The sequence below is a fragment of the Balaenoptera physalus genome (genome assembly GCF_965194825.1).
Source record: "Balaenoptera physalus genome assembly, chromosome: 3".
Lineage (NCBI taxonomy): Eukaryota > Metazoa > Chordata > Mammalia > Artiodactyla > Balaenopteridae > Balaenoptera > Balaenoptera physalus.
In genome coordinates this window covers 100,916,429-100,934,720 of record NC_138890.1, presented here as the reverse complement: position 1 = coordinate 100,934,720, position 18,292 = coordinate 100,916,429, and the positions used below count along the sequence as shown (strand labels likewise).

Sequence of the window (18,292 nt, the reverse complement as noted above, 5' to 3'; positions counted from 1 at the left end):
TAACAATGATGTATAGTGGGGCACTTGGTGAGGAAGAGTTTTTTAAGCAGGACTGACATTTAAAAGTTGCTAGCTATACCTTTATCTAGCAATCAAAGAGATCTCAGAGGGCTTCCCATCAGTAAGAAGGAAGTAGTAGAGCCAGGTTTATGCCTGACACCAAAATCTTCTGTTATACTAAATCTGTCTTCATTAACTTTACTTGTTATGAGACAACCTTCAGAGATCAGAAAGATGGGAAGGAAATGTCAGGGGCAAAGAAGAGCTGTAATGTCAATACTGAGATGAGGAGAAAAAACAACTCCACTTGGAGTTGTTTTCCTAAACTGGGCTTCTCAGGCACAACCTACTACAAACAGCCTTCCTTTGTAAAGTTTAAGGGCCAAGTGAACTGGATCCAAATTACGTGATGTGTGACTTGGGACAAGTCACTTAGTCTCCTGTAGCTCACTTTATTCATCTGGAAAATGCAAATGATAATAAACCTACTTCAGAAAGTACTGTAGTAAATAAATAAGTTAATACATAAAAAGCACTTAGAATAGTGCCAATACATAATAAATGCTCTGTATGTTTAGTTGTTATTAATACTAGTTATAAAGTACAACAAACAAACTCAAGGAAAAAGAGATCAGATTTGTGGTTACCAGAGAGGATGGGTAGGAGCGGGAATTGGATGAAGACAGTCAAAAGGTACAAACTTCTAGTTTAAGATAAATAAGTACTAGGGATGTAATGTACAACATGACAAATATAATTAACACTGCGGTATGTTACACATGAAAGTTGTTATAACATTAAACCTTAAGAGTTCTCCTCACGGGCTTCCCTGGTGGTGCAGTGCTTGAGAATCTGCCTGCCAATGCAGGGGACACGGGTTCGAGCCCTGGTCTGGGAAGATCCCACATGCCGCGGAGCAACTGGGCCTGTGAACCACAACTACTGAGCCTGCGCGTCTGGAGCTTGTGCTCCGCAACAAGGGAGGCCGCGACAGTGAGAGGCCTGCGCACCACGATGAAGAGTGGCCCCCGCTCGCTGCAACTGGAGAAAGCCCTCGCACAGAAATGAAGACCCAACACAGCCAAAAATAAATTAATTAATTAATTAATAAAAACTACAGGGAGAACAATGATTAAATTGATAAAAAAAAAGTTCTCCTCATAAGAAAAAAATTTTTTTTATTTCTTTAATGTTATATCTATATGAGATGATGGATGTCCATTAAACTTACTATGATGATCACTTCATGATGTATCTAAATAATTACGCTGTACACCTTAAACTTATACAGTGTTAACGTCAATTATATCTCAATTAAACTAGAAGAAAAATAAATAAAATAAAATGGGGGTGAGAGGACCCACAGTTAGTTGGCCTCATGTCAAAGGTAACATGATACAATTGAGCAAAGAGAGCTCAGCCCGGGGTGGCCAGAGGAGGACCATCATCAGCACGTCCTACCTCACATAATGAAACTTCAGAAGACGGAATGTGCATTGTGATTTAACAAATATTAGTTCAAAGGCAGGGGAGTGAAGGCCAAGCCCTACCACAGCAGATAACACTACAAAGATGGTCATGGACACTTATGCAAAACAAGTCCACACAAACCTAGTACGAAGCTCTAGCTCCAAATACAAACAAAATTTGTGTAGCTGCTTGAAGCTCACATTAGACTTACACTCCTAGAAAGAAAAAAATAGATTTTGAAACAGGAAATGGGTACTTACAAATACACCATTCAAAATGCCATCCATATATAATTAAGAGGATTATGTTATAAAAAGAGCCATTGAGAATCATTAGCAACACTAACAGAAAATAGAACATCCTTTAAGCAGCCAACACAAACAAAAGCTCTGCTGTCCCAGATCCATTTGGTCCTAATTCAGTTATTCTCCAACTCTCTTTTTCAGGTGATTTCAAAAACTGAGCTTTCTGTGATTGTGAGAATACATCTTTACAACCATAAAGGTATCACTTTTTAGGGTTGAGACTGTCATACAGAGTGAAGTAAGTGAAGAAAGAGAAAAACAAATATCGTATATTAACGCATATATGTGGAATCTAGAAAAATGGTACAGATGAACCGGTTTGCAAGGCAGAAATAGAGACACAGGTGTAGAGAACAAACGTATGGACACCAAGGGGGTAAAGCGGCGGGGAGGTGGTGGTGGTGGTGGGAGGAACTGGGAGACTGGGATTGACATGTATACACTAATATGTATAAAATAGATAAGTAATAAGAACCTGCTGTATAGCACAGGGAACTCTACTTCACTTTGCTATACAGCAGAAACTAACACAACATTGTAAAACAACTATACCCCAATTTAAAAAAAATAAAAATAAAGGGATGACTTTTTCTCTAATTAAAAGGTGAACTGTATCAATAAAGAAACTCTCCAAAATGTTTCCCCATTTTTTATGTGAGGATCACTTTGTGAGACTAAAGCCAGGCCAAGCCGTAAATACTAATGAAGAGCTTAGTTACTGTGACATCTAGGTTTCAAAAGATTAAGGAAATAATTCAATGACCCGTCTTCCATGGTGGCTGTAAATAAGATGAACAGTTACAGAAGAATGATTATTGTTACTGAAGAAAAGGTATTCCTTATACATTAGTTTAAATTCAAAGGAAGATTACTCATTCCCTTTGTAGAACACACCCCACAGTAAACGATAAAAACTGTCTTCTAATTTTTTTTTTCTCTTTGGTTGAGCTGGTTATTGTACACCTTCTCATACTAAATGAACCTAGACCATTTGTAAGGACTATGTTATTGCTGAAATTTAGTATTATCAGATTAAATTCAGGTGGAAGAATTCTGGAGTTCTTCTGGTTATCTTTGACTCCAGTGGGAAATATGATGTATGTGAAAAAACAGGTATGTATGTGTATAAACCATACTAGGTGAAGGCATAATTGTGTCTGTGTGTGTGTGTGTGTGTGTGTGTGTGTGTGTGTGTGTGTGTGTGTACAGCCTATGTCAGAGCAACACAAAATGTCAAAACGTTATAGGAGCCAATTATTTAAACTTCACTGTGGGAAAAAATTATGAAAGCCCCTAATAAAAAAAAAAAATTCCTGACTTTTCTTTTTTATTTTCTCTGCTCTTGTTCCCAGAAAGAAAGAGAAATGACATAGCTGAAAGGCAAGTAGCAGGAGGGCAGAGAATGAAGAGCCAAGACCCAAAGAATATACCACCTGGATAGTCCTGTGACAGAGGTACACAGACTAACCATGGTTGGTCATTCAAAATACACAAAGACCCTCTCGTGGCAAGGTCCGTAAAGTTCCCCCTCATACCCTGGCATATACCCAGGAAGAAAAACGTTGGCACTGGGGACAGTGAAAATGTCAGGTAGAGAGGAACAGATTAAAAACACTTTACAAAGCTCCATCTTCCTTGAAAAGAGGCAGAGGGCGTGGGGCCTGAGAAACTAACTGCGAAAGGTCGTTCTCCCTCCCATCTCCGCCGGTTCCCCTAAATCTCACTCACCCGACTCCCTCCCGAACAGCAGGTCAGGAAGTCACAGAAGCAGCAACCTGAGTCTGGAGTAAATGAATGCCACCTAGCAGGCCGAAGGGAGCAGAGTGGGACTGGGGCGATAACCAAACTGGTTAAGTCAATGTGGTTTTTTTGCTTAAAACCGCTGAGTTGAAAGGGCACGCGTGCAAGGCCACAGAGAACCAGGTGAGATCCCAATCTCAGCTGGACCCCGCCCCTGCCCCCTACTCCAGCTTCCTTTTGAAAGTCCAGGGAGGCAAAGAAAGAAAAGGGAGGCAGTCTGTGACTGCTCTCAGCCAGGAGACAGCGGCCACGCTGAAGGAGAGTGTTCCAACCGCCAGGGAGCTTGCGGTTTGGCAACAGCTCTGTAGTGACACAGAACTTGTCTCCAAAACCTATTCCAATCGCAAAAGAGATTTTGGAAAACACTCAGACTTCTAGTCTGGTGTGGTGAAAATATTATTCAAAGGCAACTCTAGAAATGCTGAATTTCTCTCTTATCAAAAGCTATTTTACATTTCAATAAAAGAACAGGGGTCAAATATGGCTTAAGGGTCCAGATAGAATATTGTTTCTATTTTGAGAGAATATCTATTTGTAATTTTCAGAAATTGATCATGTGTCATGGGTCAACCCTGAATCTGAGAGAGAATGCATATTTCAACACATTTGAGCCGCAATGCCTTAAGATCGAAAATTGCCAACAGAGTCCTTCAATTCCAAACCTTTTCATTGTAACTATTTCCCCAAATATTTAGTCTCTGACATCAGACACCATAAAAATCTATGTAACAGAAATGTGTAGGAGGTTTCCTTGTTTTACCTGTTTTTTTTTTTTAACTGACAAACATATGTTTTGCCCTTTCTTTTGCTCCGTTAACACTCACTACTTTCAGTGCCTAATACTGCAGGGAAAAGAACTATTTTACTCATGGAAGAATCCAAAATAACTATAATATAAAGAATATGAGCTCTTACATAAAAAAGAATGAAATAATGCCATTTGCAGTAACATGGATGGACCTAGAGATTACAATACTAAGTGAAGTAAGTCAGAAAGAGAAAGACAAATACCATATGATATCACTTATATGTGGAATCTAAAATATGACACAAATGAACTTATCTACGAAACAGAAACAGACTCATAGACACAGAGAACAGACCTGTGGTTGCCAAGGCAAGGGGCGTGGCTTGGGGAGGAATGGATTGGGAGTTTGGGATTAGCAGATGCAAACTATTATACATAGAATGGATAAACAACAAGGTCCTACTGTATGGCACAGGGAACTATACTCAGTATCCTGTGATAAACCATAATGGAAAAGAATATGAAAAAGGATATATATGTATAACTGAATCAGTTTGCTATACAGCAGAAATTAACACAACATTGTAAATCAACTCTATTTCAATAAAATAAGTTTTTTAAAAAGAATCTGAGCTATTACAGTAAATAGGTGACAATATGGCACTCAAGAGCCTGGCACCCTCAACCACTTTACACAAATGCAAATTCAAAACTTAACCTTCCCTCTCCCTCCCAAAGGAAAATACTTTTCAATACAAGCATTTGTGAACAGAACCAGGAAAAATCAAAAACATAAGTAAAGGGGGACATGTGCTCTGATTTATTCCTGTCACTCTCCCTTTTCCTGAAGGTTCAGCCACATCCCTGGTCTTATAAATCTTTCCATCTCCCCATCCCCAGGGTCAGTCACCTGCCCAACATCAGGCTCTCACGGGACTGCCTTGGCCTCCGAGTGGTCGCCTGCCCCTGCTGCCAACTTCACCCTTCCAAGGCTCACTTTCCCTGTCTCCCCTGCTCAAATGCCTCCAGGGGTCCCTCTGCCTCCCTAGATATGCTCCTCAGCCCCCAGAGTCCCCAGACCTTCATCTGCACCTTCATTTCCCTCTACCCCACCCCACACCCTAGGCTTCAGTCCCACTACTGACGCCCCATTTCTGAATACACAGGGCACTTGTTCGTCTCTGCGCCAATGGCAATATTCTTTCCTCCATCTCCCTGTGTCCGAATCCTAAGCACACCTTCAAAACAAGGCAGAGGCCATCAGGTGGCAACACCCTCAAACTGCTGCCCCCCAGCCTACTCCTTACCTGCACCCACACCCGCGCCGTCTCCTCCATCTGCAAGGGAGAGGTTCCTTCTTCCACTGACGCTACCATTCCCCTGCTCTCTGGGACCCACCCCCACCTGAGTCCTTAAGGCCTTCATCCATCAATTAACCCCCGTTCTCCTTTAACTTCAACCTCGCCCTCTCCACAGGCGCTGACTCATCAACCCACTCAGGTGATATCCATTAAAAACAAAACCAAATTCCATATATATGTGTCAGCATACGGTATGATACAGCAGAAACTAACACGCCATTGTAAAGCAATTATACTCCAATAAAGATGTTCAAAAAACCCCAAAAAACCAAAAACCTGCCCATGATCCCATCCCAGCATGGTTCTCGTGTTCTCATCACCACTTTCTTTTATCCCTTGTGGAGAGCCAAACTGCTTGGCCACTCTCTCTGTCCCCACCTCATCTTTCCACGCACCCTCCAACCCGCTGCATTCTACCTTCCATCCCACCACTCCTGGTGCTGTTATTTGTGAAATGTATTGACACCTACTATGTCCAGATAACATTCATCTAGCACTGGGAGGGGAGAGGAGAAATCAAACATGAGCTCTCTGAGTCAGAAGTTCAAGCTGACAACTAAAGTCAGCCCAGAGATATATTTTATTTGGTCTGTGTTGCGTTTTTCTAAAAATCAATTATTTGTCAAAAATTCAAGATTCTGGAGACTTCACGCAAAAATCTGGATTTTTTTGGCTTCTGTTAAAGAATCTAGAAACTCTGGCAGCACTGCTTTCACTGCATGATAATAATCAGCTGGAGGTGAGAAGCAGCTGCCCCTCGAATGGGGCACCGGCTTCCTCGCTCACCACGGGCCCCATCAAACCTTTGCTCATTTTCTTTATTTTGATGGCCTCTGTGGGTAATGGAGTTTGAACACCTGCTCTAGATCAGTGCTGGCCAATAGAAATAAAAACGTGTCACACACATAATTTAAAATTTTCTAGCAGCCACCTTTTGAAAAGGAGCGGGTGAAATTAACTTTAATAATATATTTTACTTAATCCAATATATCCACAATACTATTTCAACACACAAGCAACATAAAAAATTAGTAATAAGATATTATACTTCCTTTTCTTTGAGCTAAGGCTTCAAAATGTGGTGTGCGCTTTACGCTTTCCACCCGTCTCAACTTGAACTAGCCACTTTTCCAGTGCTCAGTAGCCGAGTGGCTCTGCCATATGGGACAGCACAGCTCCAGATGCTTAATGGTTAGTTACAAAAATCGTTTTGCAATCAGAAAGAGAGAAAATATTAAGGAGAAAGAGAAAGCAAGCAGGACTAAGGAAAAGGGTGATGATGTCCAAGAGGAGGCATGGTGAGAGTTTGAAAACAGGAGAAGAGGAAGTAGGGACACAGAGACAATGAACAGCTCTGGGCCAGTCCTCCAAGGGAAGAAACGCCCTGTATAGGCAAATGCAGTTGACAGGCAATGCAGATTTTCTGGAGGAGTCTTTGGTGTTTTAAAAATAGGCTCAGCATTAGGCAGGTAGTCACTATGAGAAGCAACTGACCAACCGTCTGAACCCCAGTTCACACACTTGGCAACAGAATGAGTCAGGCTAGTAAGGGCAGGATTCTTGATCGAGATTGGGATTTTAATCTAGTTAAAGTAAATGGGTTTGAGGAGAAGTGCAAGGAAGCAGGCAGGAAAGTATCTTGAGCTAAGATCCAAGGAGAGTTCAAGACTCAGAGATCATGAGAGAGGATATGTCAACAGGTGTTGGTGATCCAGGTGTCGGGGTACGATCTCATAGGCCAGACAGGGAAACGTGGGTGCAAAACAGATACCTGGAATCGGAGACCAGCAACAAGAAATGCATCCTTGAGCCAGAGACCTCGGAAGCAGAAATCACTCCTCCATCCCCCACGTGAGCACAATATGGTGGTCATATCCTCCCTTTATGCCCTCAGATATGAACCAGAATTACAGGAAAGCCATGCCAGCAACTGGGAGAAGAGGGGAATGTCAAATACATTTGCCAGGCATAAAAGGACTTGGAAACAAGAAGGCAAGAACATCATTACACAACCATAAAGTGAGTTTGAAACTTTTCCAAGAGAACTTATCTCTGAACAACTCCAGCCCATCCATTCATCCCTTCGTTCATTCAGCAAACATTTATTGAGTAGTCTTCCCCGATCCATTTTACAATGCTGATTAAATAGGTCCATTGTACTAAGGCTTGCCAAATTCTACTCTAGCAGTGCAAAATACAGTGAGATTGCTAACACTGAAGGAGCCTCTCTAAATAAAACCCATGGGATTAAGAGGATGCATTGATCCTAAAATGTCCAGAGTCCCATTTGCCTATCATGTGTCATAATTTTCCAGATTGGCTAGGGCCCAAGAGAATGGGAAATAAGGCTGATATAAAATATCTCAAATAGATTTCATAGGAAAATTGTTCTCTCAAGAAGGTAGTATGCAGGACTTTAAAATCTCATTATATTTAAAATGCAGTTTTCATGTTACTTGCACTCAGACTAATATTAAATAGGAGTACTTGGGACACTGGGGAAATTGTGGCCTACTATTCTGCTGAAAAAACTTTCTAATGATAAGAAACCGGTATACATTGGAGGGGGAAATATATTTGCATACAGTCTTGAATTGTTGAGGTATAGTAATCACTCGCCACACGTGATTTATAAAAAGCAATGTAAATTAGAAGAAAAGGTTGACAATGACAAAGAAATCAAGATAGCACATAAAGTTCACCATGCAGGGAAAAAAAATGATATTTTCAATGGTAGCGACAAATCAAAATTCACAAATAAAGACAGTAAAGATTATCTGGCAAGTGGAAAAAAAAGGACTTGAGGAAGAGTGCCTCACACCTTTGAATAATTAACTTTATAGGAAGATAAGCTTATCATAAATAGGTATGTTATACTGTAATTTTATGAAAACAAGCAAGCTTACCTAAAGAAAGTTAAGACAATATCTGTTTCATTCACATAAAACAACCCCCCCAAAAAGCCACTATTCACAAAAATGGCCCTCAGATATCAAGAAAAGGTTTTATTTAGGATGCTTGGTTTGTTGAGGCAGGGAAATATATAGTTTTTAGTAAGTTTTCCAGCAAAATAAAAAATTCAAAGCAAAAAAGTTTCAGATTTCAAAAAATTAATTTCTGCTTATCTAAAATAGATGTCTGCTATGATACTGTAAGTAACTATGATTTAATTTAAAAAATGCATTACCCTAACTTCTGAATCTGCAGATTTTGTCAATGCTTATAATGTTATCTACACATACTTTTTACTCTTCATCAATCTAGAGTTGGCAAACGTTTTGATAATCCTTATGAGCAAAGAAATCATACTACATGTTTCCTTGTGGTGCCAAAGACATATTATTAACCTTTAATTTTATGAAATCATCCCATATTTCCGAACAATGGGGCAACGGGAAAAAAGGGGGAATATTTGTCCTATTTTCTTTATGAATCTGTTAATTTTATTTTATTCCTCCAAGTATGTATTCACATTTTCATGATAATGTGCACATATTTTCCAAAAGTTATGTAAGATTTTTTCATTACTGTGTGAAGCTGTGATGTCACCAGTACTGCCTGGGTTAATTTTAGGCTACTTTTGCCACCACTGCAAGGAAAATAATTTACATCTTCAATGAAAAGGACCAGCAAAGCCCCTGTTAATTGTTTTCAACACCCACTTACTTGTAATGGTGGCATTGGCAAAACTTTAATATACCTTTCAAAAATAATAACAGCACACAATTGCTAGTGCCTACTGAGACAGGTTTCAAGCCAATTTCAAACATCTACCTCATAACAGTTGCATTTATACAAGATCCATAGCTCTACTCAGATCCACCAGATACACCTGACAGTAATTAAGGGTTACAGGAAACAATTCCACTCCAAAGTAAACCTATCACTCTTGTTTATGCCCTTTCTCTGGAACAACCAGATGTCCCAAAATTTCTCAAGAATACAATCACACATCAAACTTGACATGCTGCTCCAAAATGTTCTAAGATCTCACCCTCACTCTCTCACTTGCAAAAGCTTTGGAAAAGCTACTAACACTCCTTTTAGGAGCTTATTTTTGAGATTACTGGGGGATTTTTAGTGGTTTTAATTATTTACATTAGGAATTTTTTTAAAACTTGTGCTTTCCCCAAGACTAAGTTAGGTTCTTTGAAGTAAGATTAAAGACACCTGAAAAATAAATAGCAAAAATTACCCAAATCACATTTTTAATAGTTTTTGAAAATACAGGCTTTCTTTAAAAGATCAGATAATTAATAAAGCAATATTTACTTCATGTCTAGACTTAATCTTAGAAAATATCTTCCACTTTTTGTTGGGGCTTTCATATATGTTTTAGGAATTTTATCCCAGTGAATGGATATTCCTATCATACCCTGAATATTTTATCCACTTTTTTTCAAAATAATTTTTGCTCCTCTATGACAGCAATTTTAACAAAATGAATTTGAAAAAAAACAACAAAAGTTTAACATTCATAAACACTACACACTTTTGTTAAAACACTTAAAAAACGCAACATATTCATTCCTAACTCTTTATCTTAACGGAATTTCTGATTCTAGCAAAGTATAATTTTAGTAACTCATCAAGACAGAATACATAAAATTGGCACATTTTTGATATGCACACAAATTGAGAACGCATCTCTCCCAACTGCGTTGCAGAAAATGAAATGCATCTGGTATGACAGTATGGCCCAGCACGTGAACTAGAATCAGTGGGAAGAAAGGGGTTTCTTTACTTTTCCAAAGCAGAACATTTTAAATAATGCACATGCCCCAACAGCAAGGCATTATTAAGTCTGTTAAACTGTCGTTCAAAGGTATATTTGGCTAAAGAAAACATAATAGCAAGAGGGCTGACAAGGGCATAGGAGGTAGAATGGTTTGTTTAGTTGTAATTATTATACATCAGTGGCTTCCAAATCTCTTTCCCTAGCAGTCCAAAATGATTTTTTTGTTTTTGCTTAATATCTCCACTCAGTGTCAGTGTACGTGCACATATGTTGTTGTGTCCTCGTGCTCGGCTGGGCAGTGGAGAGGCGGGGAGTGAGTTGGAGAACATGGCTGATGCCAGGATCAAGCAGAGAACAAGAGAAAATGTGAGCAATTTGCCTTATTTTGCAACGAATTTTCTTTCTTCCTTGAGAGAAAGTGCTTTTTATCTAGGCGATCTGAAGATGGATTTAATGTTTTTAGCATCTTTTCTTTTTATGCGTTCCCATCTGTGCTTATGAACTGTGAATAAAACTGAAATCTGCATGTGCTACGCGCTTCCTCCCCATGCCCAAGTATCTTCAGCAATGAGGTGTTAGGAGAGCAAGGAAAGATCTCTGAGACGTGCCGGAAACTTGGAAGGGTGCTACCGAGTTACACCTACTCCTGGACACCTTAGAGTGTCCTCTTCCAGGTCCAGCCTCCAACTCCATTTCTTTCTTCTCTCCGTTCAGAGAGGTGAGCCAGACTCCTTGAGTTGGGCAAAGAGGCATTTAGAGGACTGAGGAATCCTCTGTTGTGCATTAGTGACAGAGTGCTGCTGAAAACTGGATTTGTGACTCGTAACGGAGAAAACTGTCCACTTCTCAGGGCACAAGGCTTCCTGAGCAGCAGATGCAGGGAATCAACAATAAAGCCTCAGGGCTTATTTTCCTGCCTACACTCCACTTTTCACCTACTCTGGGAAAGATATTTTAGCTTTTGTATTCCTCCTATGACTTCACTGAAATTCTGGTTCTTTATAATGAAAAGCTTCTTTAGAACTACAGATGGTATGATCAACAATGTCATTTGTAAATGTGATATAAAAGATATGCAACAATGCATTACAGAGAACAAAGAACAAATTAATTCAGCTAATCCATCACAGAACTGATTCTAGGGATCCAGAATGTATGTAAACTTGCAAGTATTAATCAATAGGACTGAAGTTATCTCAGAGACATAAAAAGTTCTAAAAGTTGTCAAACGTAGCTGTAGCGATGGAAAAACACTGTGGAGAATGACAAAAACTCTCTCTGTCATATATTAACCATGTGACCTTGGAAAGATTATTTAATTTCTCTGAGCATTCATTTCCTAATGCATAAAATAGCAACAAGAACTTCTATCATGTAGGGCAGCTATGACGGTTAAATCATGGAAGTGCCCAACATATAGTGAAGGCACACACAATAATGTTTGTTTAGTATCCTCTCAAAAAAGGTTTTTTGGTCTTTTGTATACAAAATTTATATTTACAAAGCAGTTTTTAAAATAAAGATTGATAGTGTCTGAAAACATTTGGGTAAAAATGAATATAAAGATTAATTCTGAATTCTCTTGCTTTTACTGTGAAAATATCTTGGTTCAGTGAACTGCAAAGTTATTTAGTAAGTTAACATTTGCAGCAATATGATCTCTGCCTTCCAAAATAATTCAATTCTTATTTTTTATCATTCTTGATCATAAAAGTTAATAAAAACAAATGTAAAGAAGTACCTCAGCTCTAAAATTCTTATACATTAGGATTATGTACACACTCAAATATAAATATTTTTAAAATATATAGTATTCATCTACACTGAATTTAAAGAATCTTTTTAAAACCACTGTTTACCTCATTTTGGAACCAGAAACAGGAGTTCTAGTCAATTCTCTTTCAAGATAAAAGGAAAAATAGGTTTATTTAGACTTTTTGTCAGTATTATTTCTGCCTACTCTTCTGAGAATAACTGTAACCTTTTTCTAAACCATCAGGTGTTTTCTAGAGCATTAGTAACATCAGGTTACTGCAAGCAATTGTGTTTATTAGGCAACAAAACATACTAGTATTCTGGTTTACTTTCTGAAATTACACTAATAAATTAGCCAATAAACTATAAACATTTTCAACTGAAATCCCATCTATTCCCATATCTTACCCTTCAACGCATGGCCTCATGGTTTTTGTGACCCAACTTTTAATCTAATTAAAGTTTTAATGTATATGTCATTAACCTAACAATTAATCAGAGTCAAAATAATTAGAATTTAAACAAAGTAAGATGTATTGGCAGAAAAGAGTTCTTTAGGTCCCTGGCAGAATGGAACTTTCAAAATATTTGCTAGCATTGACACGATTTGATAAAAATTTACAAAAGGAGAACATCGCCTCTGCAAAACCGAGGGAGTAAAAGCTGCCACTCAGTGGAACGCTTTACAGATCTTACAGATACATTTTTACTTGACTCTTGCCTGACCAGAGAGTCAACATCACGTCTACAGCAGAATAATTTAAACGCAATTACTTCAGATGACTATCAAAACTAAAAAGGCCATAGGAACGTCTGTTTAACTCGGAAGCGACACTCACGCTGTCTACTTGTTAGGCAGCGATCCACTCGCAGCAGAAAGTTTTGAGAAGGGAGGGCGGGAAGATGAACAGACTTCTGCTTAAAGGGTTTCCCCAAGACATGACCTCACGTTTGCCATTAATTCACCTCCTCGCATTTCTAATTTTCCCTGCAAGTTGTTGGGTTTGCTTGTTTTTCTTTTGACAAGATGAGACTTAGCTAGACAGTCCTTTTAGGAGATCTCCAAAAAGTACCCATTTTATGTCTAACTTTATTCCTCTCCTATTTGGCTACAATTAATACTTCCACTTTCATCGGCAACTGAGAAAGCTACTCAAACAGCTTCTAGTAGTAGGTATTATTTCTGTCAAAAGTCAAGTCAGAGCGCAAGTCAGAACTCTACTAAGCAGGAGCGGGACGTTTTCTTTCCACTGCTTGAACTTGGTAGCACCCCTACCCCGCCAGCAACTCCCGGGGTCTCGATCGCCCACAGCTGGAGGCGTGGCCCCGCGCACCCAGGCTCCGGCCGCGCCCACCTGTCACTCACCCGGCTGCTGCCGCGCTCCTCGCCCTTCTCCGCGGTTCGCGGCTCTGCTGCGCTCCGTGCTGGCTCAGCTCGAGGCGGCGGCGGCGGCTCCAGCAGCTGCTCCAAGCAGGCGGTGCCCGGCAGGGAGGAACTCTTCTGATGACACAAGTGCGCCGCGGTGCCCCGACGCCGTGCACCCTCATCTCGGGCGCGGTCCCCCCTCGGGGGCGGCTGGGGTGAGGAGGACAGGGAGGATGAGGCAGAGGACGAAGAGCGAGCTGAGTCCGGGGAGCGTCCGCCAGGAGGCGTCACTCCGGCTGCTCCGGCGGCTGCCAGCGGACCCCTTCCCGCGGGAAGCAAATGCTCGCGGATCCGGCGGCGCAGCGTGGACCCCTGCTCCGCTCTGCCGGCACCCCCGGGCTCGACAGGCTCCGGCGAGGAGCAGCACAGGTTGGGCTGGGAGGAGGAGAAGACGCGGTCCAGCACTTGCTTCCGTTTCTTGAAGCCGCTCCACCTGCTGCCCGCGCCACCCGAGCCGGCCAGTGCGTCCCGCCTACCCCCCGGGGGTGGCGGGGAGGGCGACGGGGTGGCCGCAGTGCGGCGCTCGGGGACCCCCGCGCGCCCGCCCCCGCCGCCCTTGCTCTTGCCCACCCCCAGCTGCAGGTTCTTCCAGAGCCGGGCCTGGAAGGAAGAGGACGCCGCCGCAGGCTCGGGCGAGCCCGCCGCGGCAGCCCGGGGCTCCATCCTCCACCCCCTGCTCCTCCGCTCCCCTCCTCCTCCTCCTCCTTCTTCTCCGCCCGCTCCGGCCGCGCCTCCTGCCGGAGCCCCGCGCTGGCGGCGACGACGGCAGACGCAGCAGCAGAAGCCGGGAGTGACCGGCGGCTTCAGGCCAGCGCGGGGGAAAGACGCCGCCGCCGCCGAGGCTCTCCGGCCGCGGGACTCCGGCGCGGCCTCTTCCTCCCGCACCTGCGGGGGTGGGCTGGCGCTGTAGCCAAATCTCGGCCGCCGCAAAGTTTCTAGCTCCGCGCTCCGCGGCTCCAGTCCACTGGAGTCCCCCAGGCCGCGCCCCGGCCCCCTCTCCTCTCTGGCTCCGGGCTCGGGACGCTACACGCACCGGGCGTGCGTTTCCAGCTGCGCCTGGGACCGCACCCGACGCCCTCCGGGCAGCACCTGTCAGCGGCGGCGGGGGCGGCTGCCTCCGAACTGGACGCGCGTGCGACTCAGACAACAGGGAGGATCGGGCTGAAGACCCTCGGCGCGCCCCGGGACCGTCCTCCAGCTCCTGGGTGGGAGGACGCGCAGGCGAGAGCCGGGTGGAGCTGGTTAGGGACCAGAGCCAGGCTGCTCCCGAGGATCCGGCCACAGTTACCCACGCAGCTAGCTCCGGGCCGGCCGCTAGACTCGCCCTCCGGCAGTCATCCTAGGTCCGACGAAGTGAGCTCGAGTGGAGATTATGCGCCTTCAGTGGGTCCTGTGAAGCGCCCGGTGTCCACACCAAGAGGTGAAGCTGACCGAGTTCTGAGGCTGAACGCCGCTGCCCCCGCCCCGCTGCCCGGCCTGGGCCCAAGACCAGAGTTCGATTTCTTCTGTCTTGACTTCATCCCGATCCGCCCCTCCCCGCTCTTTGCTTGTGCCGTTAGTTTCTCTTGTGATCCGGGTCTAGAGGTTTCCGGAGTCTGACAATAAAGCCAGCCCTCAAGTTGCAGGGAGTTGACCGTGTCCGAAGACGTGGAGGGTGCGCACTGCCTCTGACCCCGTTCCAAACGCAGAGTACCTTGTTCTTTTCACTCAAGTGCATTTTCCTTTGGTTACGTGCAAAGCAAATGGGAAAGGCTCATTCAGACTTTGTTTCTCCCGAAATCTACTGCTCCCAGGGTCTTCTGATTCTACTGAGAGCCTCTTGAATGGCAGGTGACACAATGCCCCTTCTCAACTCCACTGCCTTCCACACCCCAAAATGTGGAAAACTCAGAAGAGCTTTGGCACCGTATTGTCTAATTCCAATCTCATCCAGCTGGCGGTATGCCCTGGATGTGTTACCAACCTCTTTAAGCTTTTTATTTTTCTATTTTTCCTTTATAACAAATACTTAACAAATATTTATTGAGCACCTACTATGTGTCAGGCCATATGATAGGCTCTGAGGATGCAGCTGTGAGCAAGGCGGAGAGGGCCCCACCCTCATGGAGCCCATGTTCCAGTGGAAGAATCAAACAGAATTTTTAATGGTGAAATGTCCCACGGAGAAAATAAAACAGGAGATCACACAGAGCGGCTGCGGAGGTGGGGTTGCCAGATAGATTGCAGGACAGCCAATTAAATTTGAGTTTCAAATAAACAAGGAATGAATAATGTTTGAGTATATGTATGTCCCAAACATTGCACAAGACGTACCAAAATACTCTTTGTTGTTTATCTGAAATTCAAATTTTACTGAGTGTTTTGTATTTTTATTTGCTAAATCTGACAACCCCATACAGAAGGTTTTTGGGTTGTTTTTTTTTCACGTTATGTGTATGGGAGAGTCTCTCTGAGAAGCTAAAATTTAAGTTGAGACAATGAGGACAAAACAGCCATTGAAGGATCTGATCACAGCATTCCAGGCAGAAGGAACAGCAGGTACAAAGACCCCAAGGCAGGAAGCAGCTTGGCTGGGCATGTTCAAGGACAGACGGAACCACTCCAAATAATGTGGAGAAAGGTGGGTAGAGTTGGAAAGAGATGGAAGGGAAAAAGTGAGCAGGGTCCTGGTGGGGTGGCTCCTATAGCCATAGTAAGAGCTTGGGTCTCCTGTAAGTGAAATGGGGAGCCATTTGGAGGGTTTTTAAGCATGAGGGTCATGTGATATGACTCACTAATACCTACCTCACAGGGCTGTTTTAAGGATTAAGTGAAAAAGGACTTCACTCAGTGCCCGACGCTTTTCCACACTAGAGAGTCACACTGAAAATACAACAACCATTAAAAATTACCTCAATATAGAGCTACTCTGATAGCCCAGAAAAGAAACTGTTAAATCCAGAAGTCTTCTCTGAAGCATAGGAAAAATATTTTGTTACTAGTTTTTCTAGGATGTCATAAATGAAAGCATAGAGAAGATAAGTAAAGAAATAAATGATTACTATAGCAAATTGAGAAGAAATGATCATTGCTTCTTACCAAAGCTCTTTATAAATATGTCATTTGTCAAATTTATTGACAAGGAGCCATGGACCCATGGAGATAACTCTACACAATTCAACCTTATGTTCATATAGTCTTTAATGATACATTTAATGGACTTTTGTAGCTTTATGTTTTCATTTTTCTCTTCTACCTAATTTTGCCTTGGACATTCTAACTCTGAGATTTCGGATTCTGAAATCTACAATCCCAAATAACACTTATCCATCAATGTGAATTCATTTATAGAACTGGTAAGAGCATATGTAACTTTTCCTAAATATCTGAAGTGGATTATAAATTGAGAGGCTGCCCTACAAATTGTGCATTACATAAAATTGCACTAGATATGCTCCTTGCCATCAAATGTCTTGTTATATTTAAGATAAGATACTTATAAAAAAACTCTACAACACCAGGGGACAGTGAATGGTACCAAGTGATCACTAAGGGAATACAGAAGAGTGAAGAACCACTTCTGGCTTGACTGATCAAGGAAGATTTGTTGGAGACATCATCTGAGCTAAGATCTCTAACAGGTGACAGAGTACACCAAGAAGATAGATTGCCACCTGCAAAGGAAAGCAAAATTCAGGGCACGTAGCAAGACTTCAGTAAATGTTAGCTATTCCTTCATTACAATTTACTAAGCATCTTAAATATTTATAGAGCATCTATTGCTTGAATGAATATGAAATTAATATATGCATCACACATTGATATACAAGAGGCTGGGAAGGTGATATATAAGGTCATATTTGAGTAGGAGCTCAAGGAAGTGAGGGAGGGTACCAAGTAGTGAATCTAAGGGCAAATTTTTCCAGGAAAAGGGAGCATTAAGTGCAAAGAGGCTGAGACAGGGACATGCTCAGCTTGAGGAAGAGCAAGAAAGACAAAATAGCTGGAACAGAGAGCAAGAGGGGAGTGGGAGGAGAAGCTGTTGCAGAGATGGCTAAGGGCCAGATCACGGAGGACTCTGTGGTCAACAGTGAGGACTTTGGGCTTGGTTGGGAGGGGAAGTCACTGGGGAGCTTGAGTAGAGTTTCTCTGTGATCCAACTTTCATTTTAAAAGACTCACTCTGGCCCCTAGGTTGACAATAAAGTGCAGGAAGGGAATGGGTGGGAACAGACCTTAGGTAGGGCCATCACTATAAATATATACGTAAGGGACAATGGTGGCTTTGACAGAGGTGGTAGGTGAGAAGGGGTTAAAGTGGTGAAATTCTAGATACACAGTGTTTTGAAGATAGAAGTGAGACAACGAGCCATAGTTTGGATGTGGGGTGCTCAAGCATAATGCTAAATGGTTTGCGTCCTTTACCATAAGTAATCTTCACTGCAACCCCATTTTATAGATGAAGGAACCAAGTACGAGGCATGTTTAGTGATCTTACAAAGTCACTCACTGAGTAATCAGCAGATCCCAAGTCTACAAGGTTCCAAAGCCACAGAACTTATTTAATTTTAAATGTATGCATAAATAAATAGAATAAAATAATTGAAAGAGACCTCAAAAGAGGCACTGATCCATGCCCTTACCTTGGGTGAGCAACAAGACCATCTTGGGCAGAACCACAACTTCCACTTGATGAGATCAAGGACATAAG

General features: G+C 42.4%; 1 protein-coding gene across 12 annotated transcripts in view; it reads right to left on the bottom strand.

Moving 5' to 3' along the window:
• MCTP1 (multiple C2 and transmembrane domain containing 1) overlaps window positions 1-14,269 on the bottom strand; it is a gene marked incomplete at its 3' end in the record, with an annotated part of 550,519 nt that extends 536,250 nt beyond the window's left edge. For all 12 annotated transcript variants that reach the window (XR_014262452.1, XM_082458039.1, XM_082458052.1 and 9 more), the window contains exon 1: window positions 13,544-14,269. Coding sequence is in view for 11 of the 12 variants with exons in the window: in XM_082458039.1 (XP_082314165.1) it covers window positions 13,544-14,266 (723 nt within the window). The remainder of the gene's footprint in view (window positions 1-13,543) is intronic.
• Window positions 14,270-18,292: the final 4,023 nt, after the last annotated feature.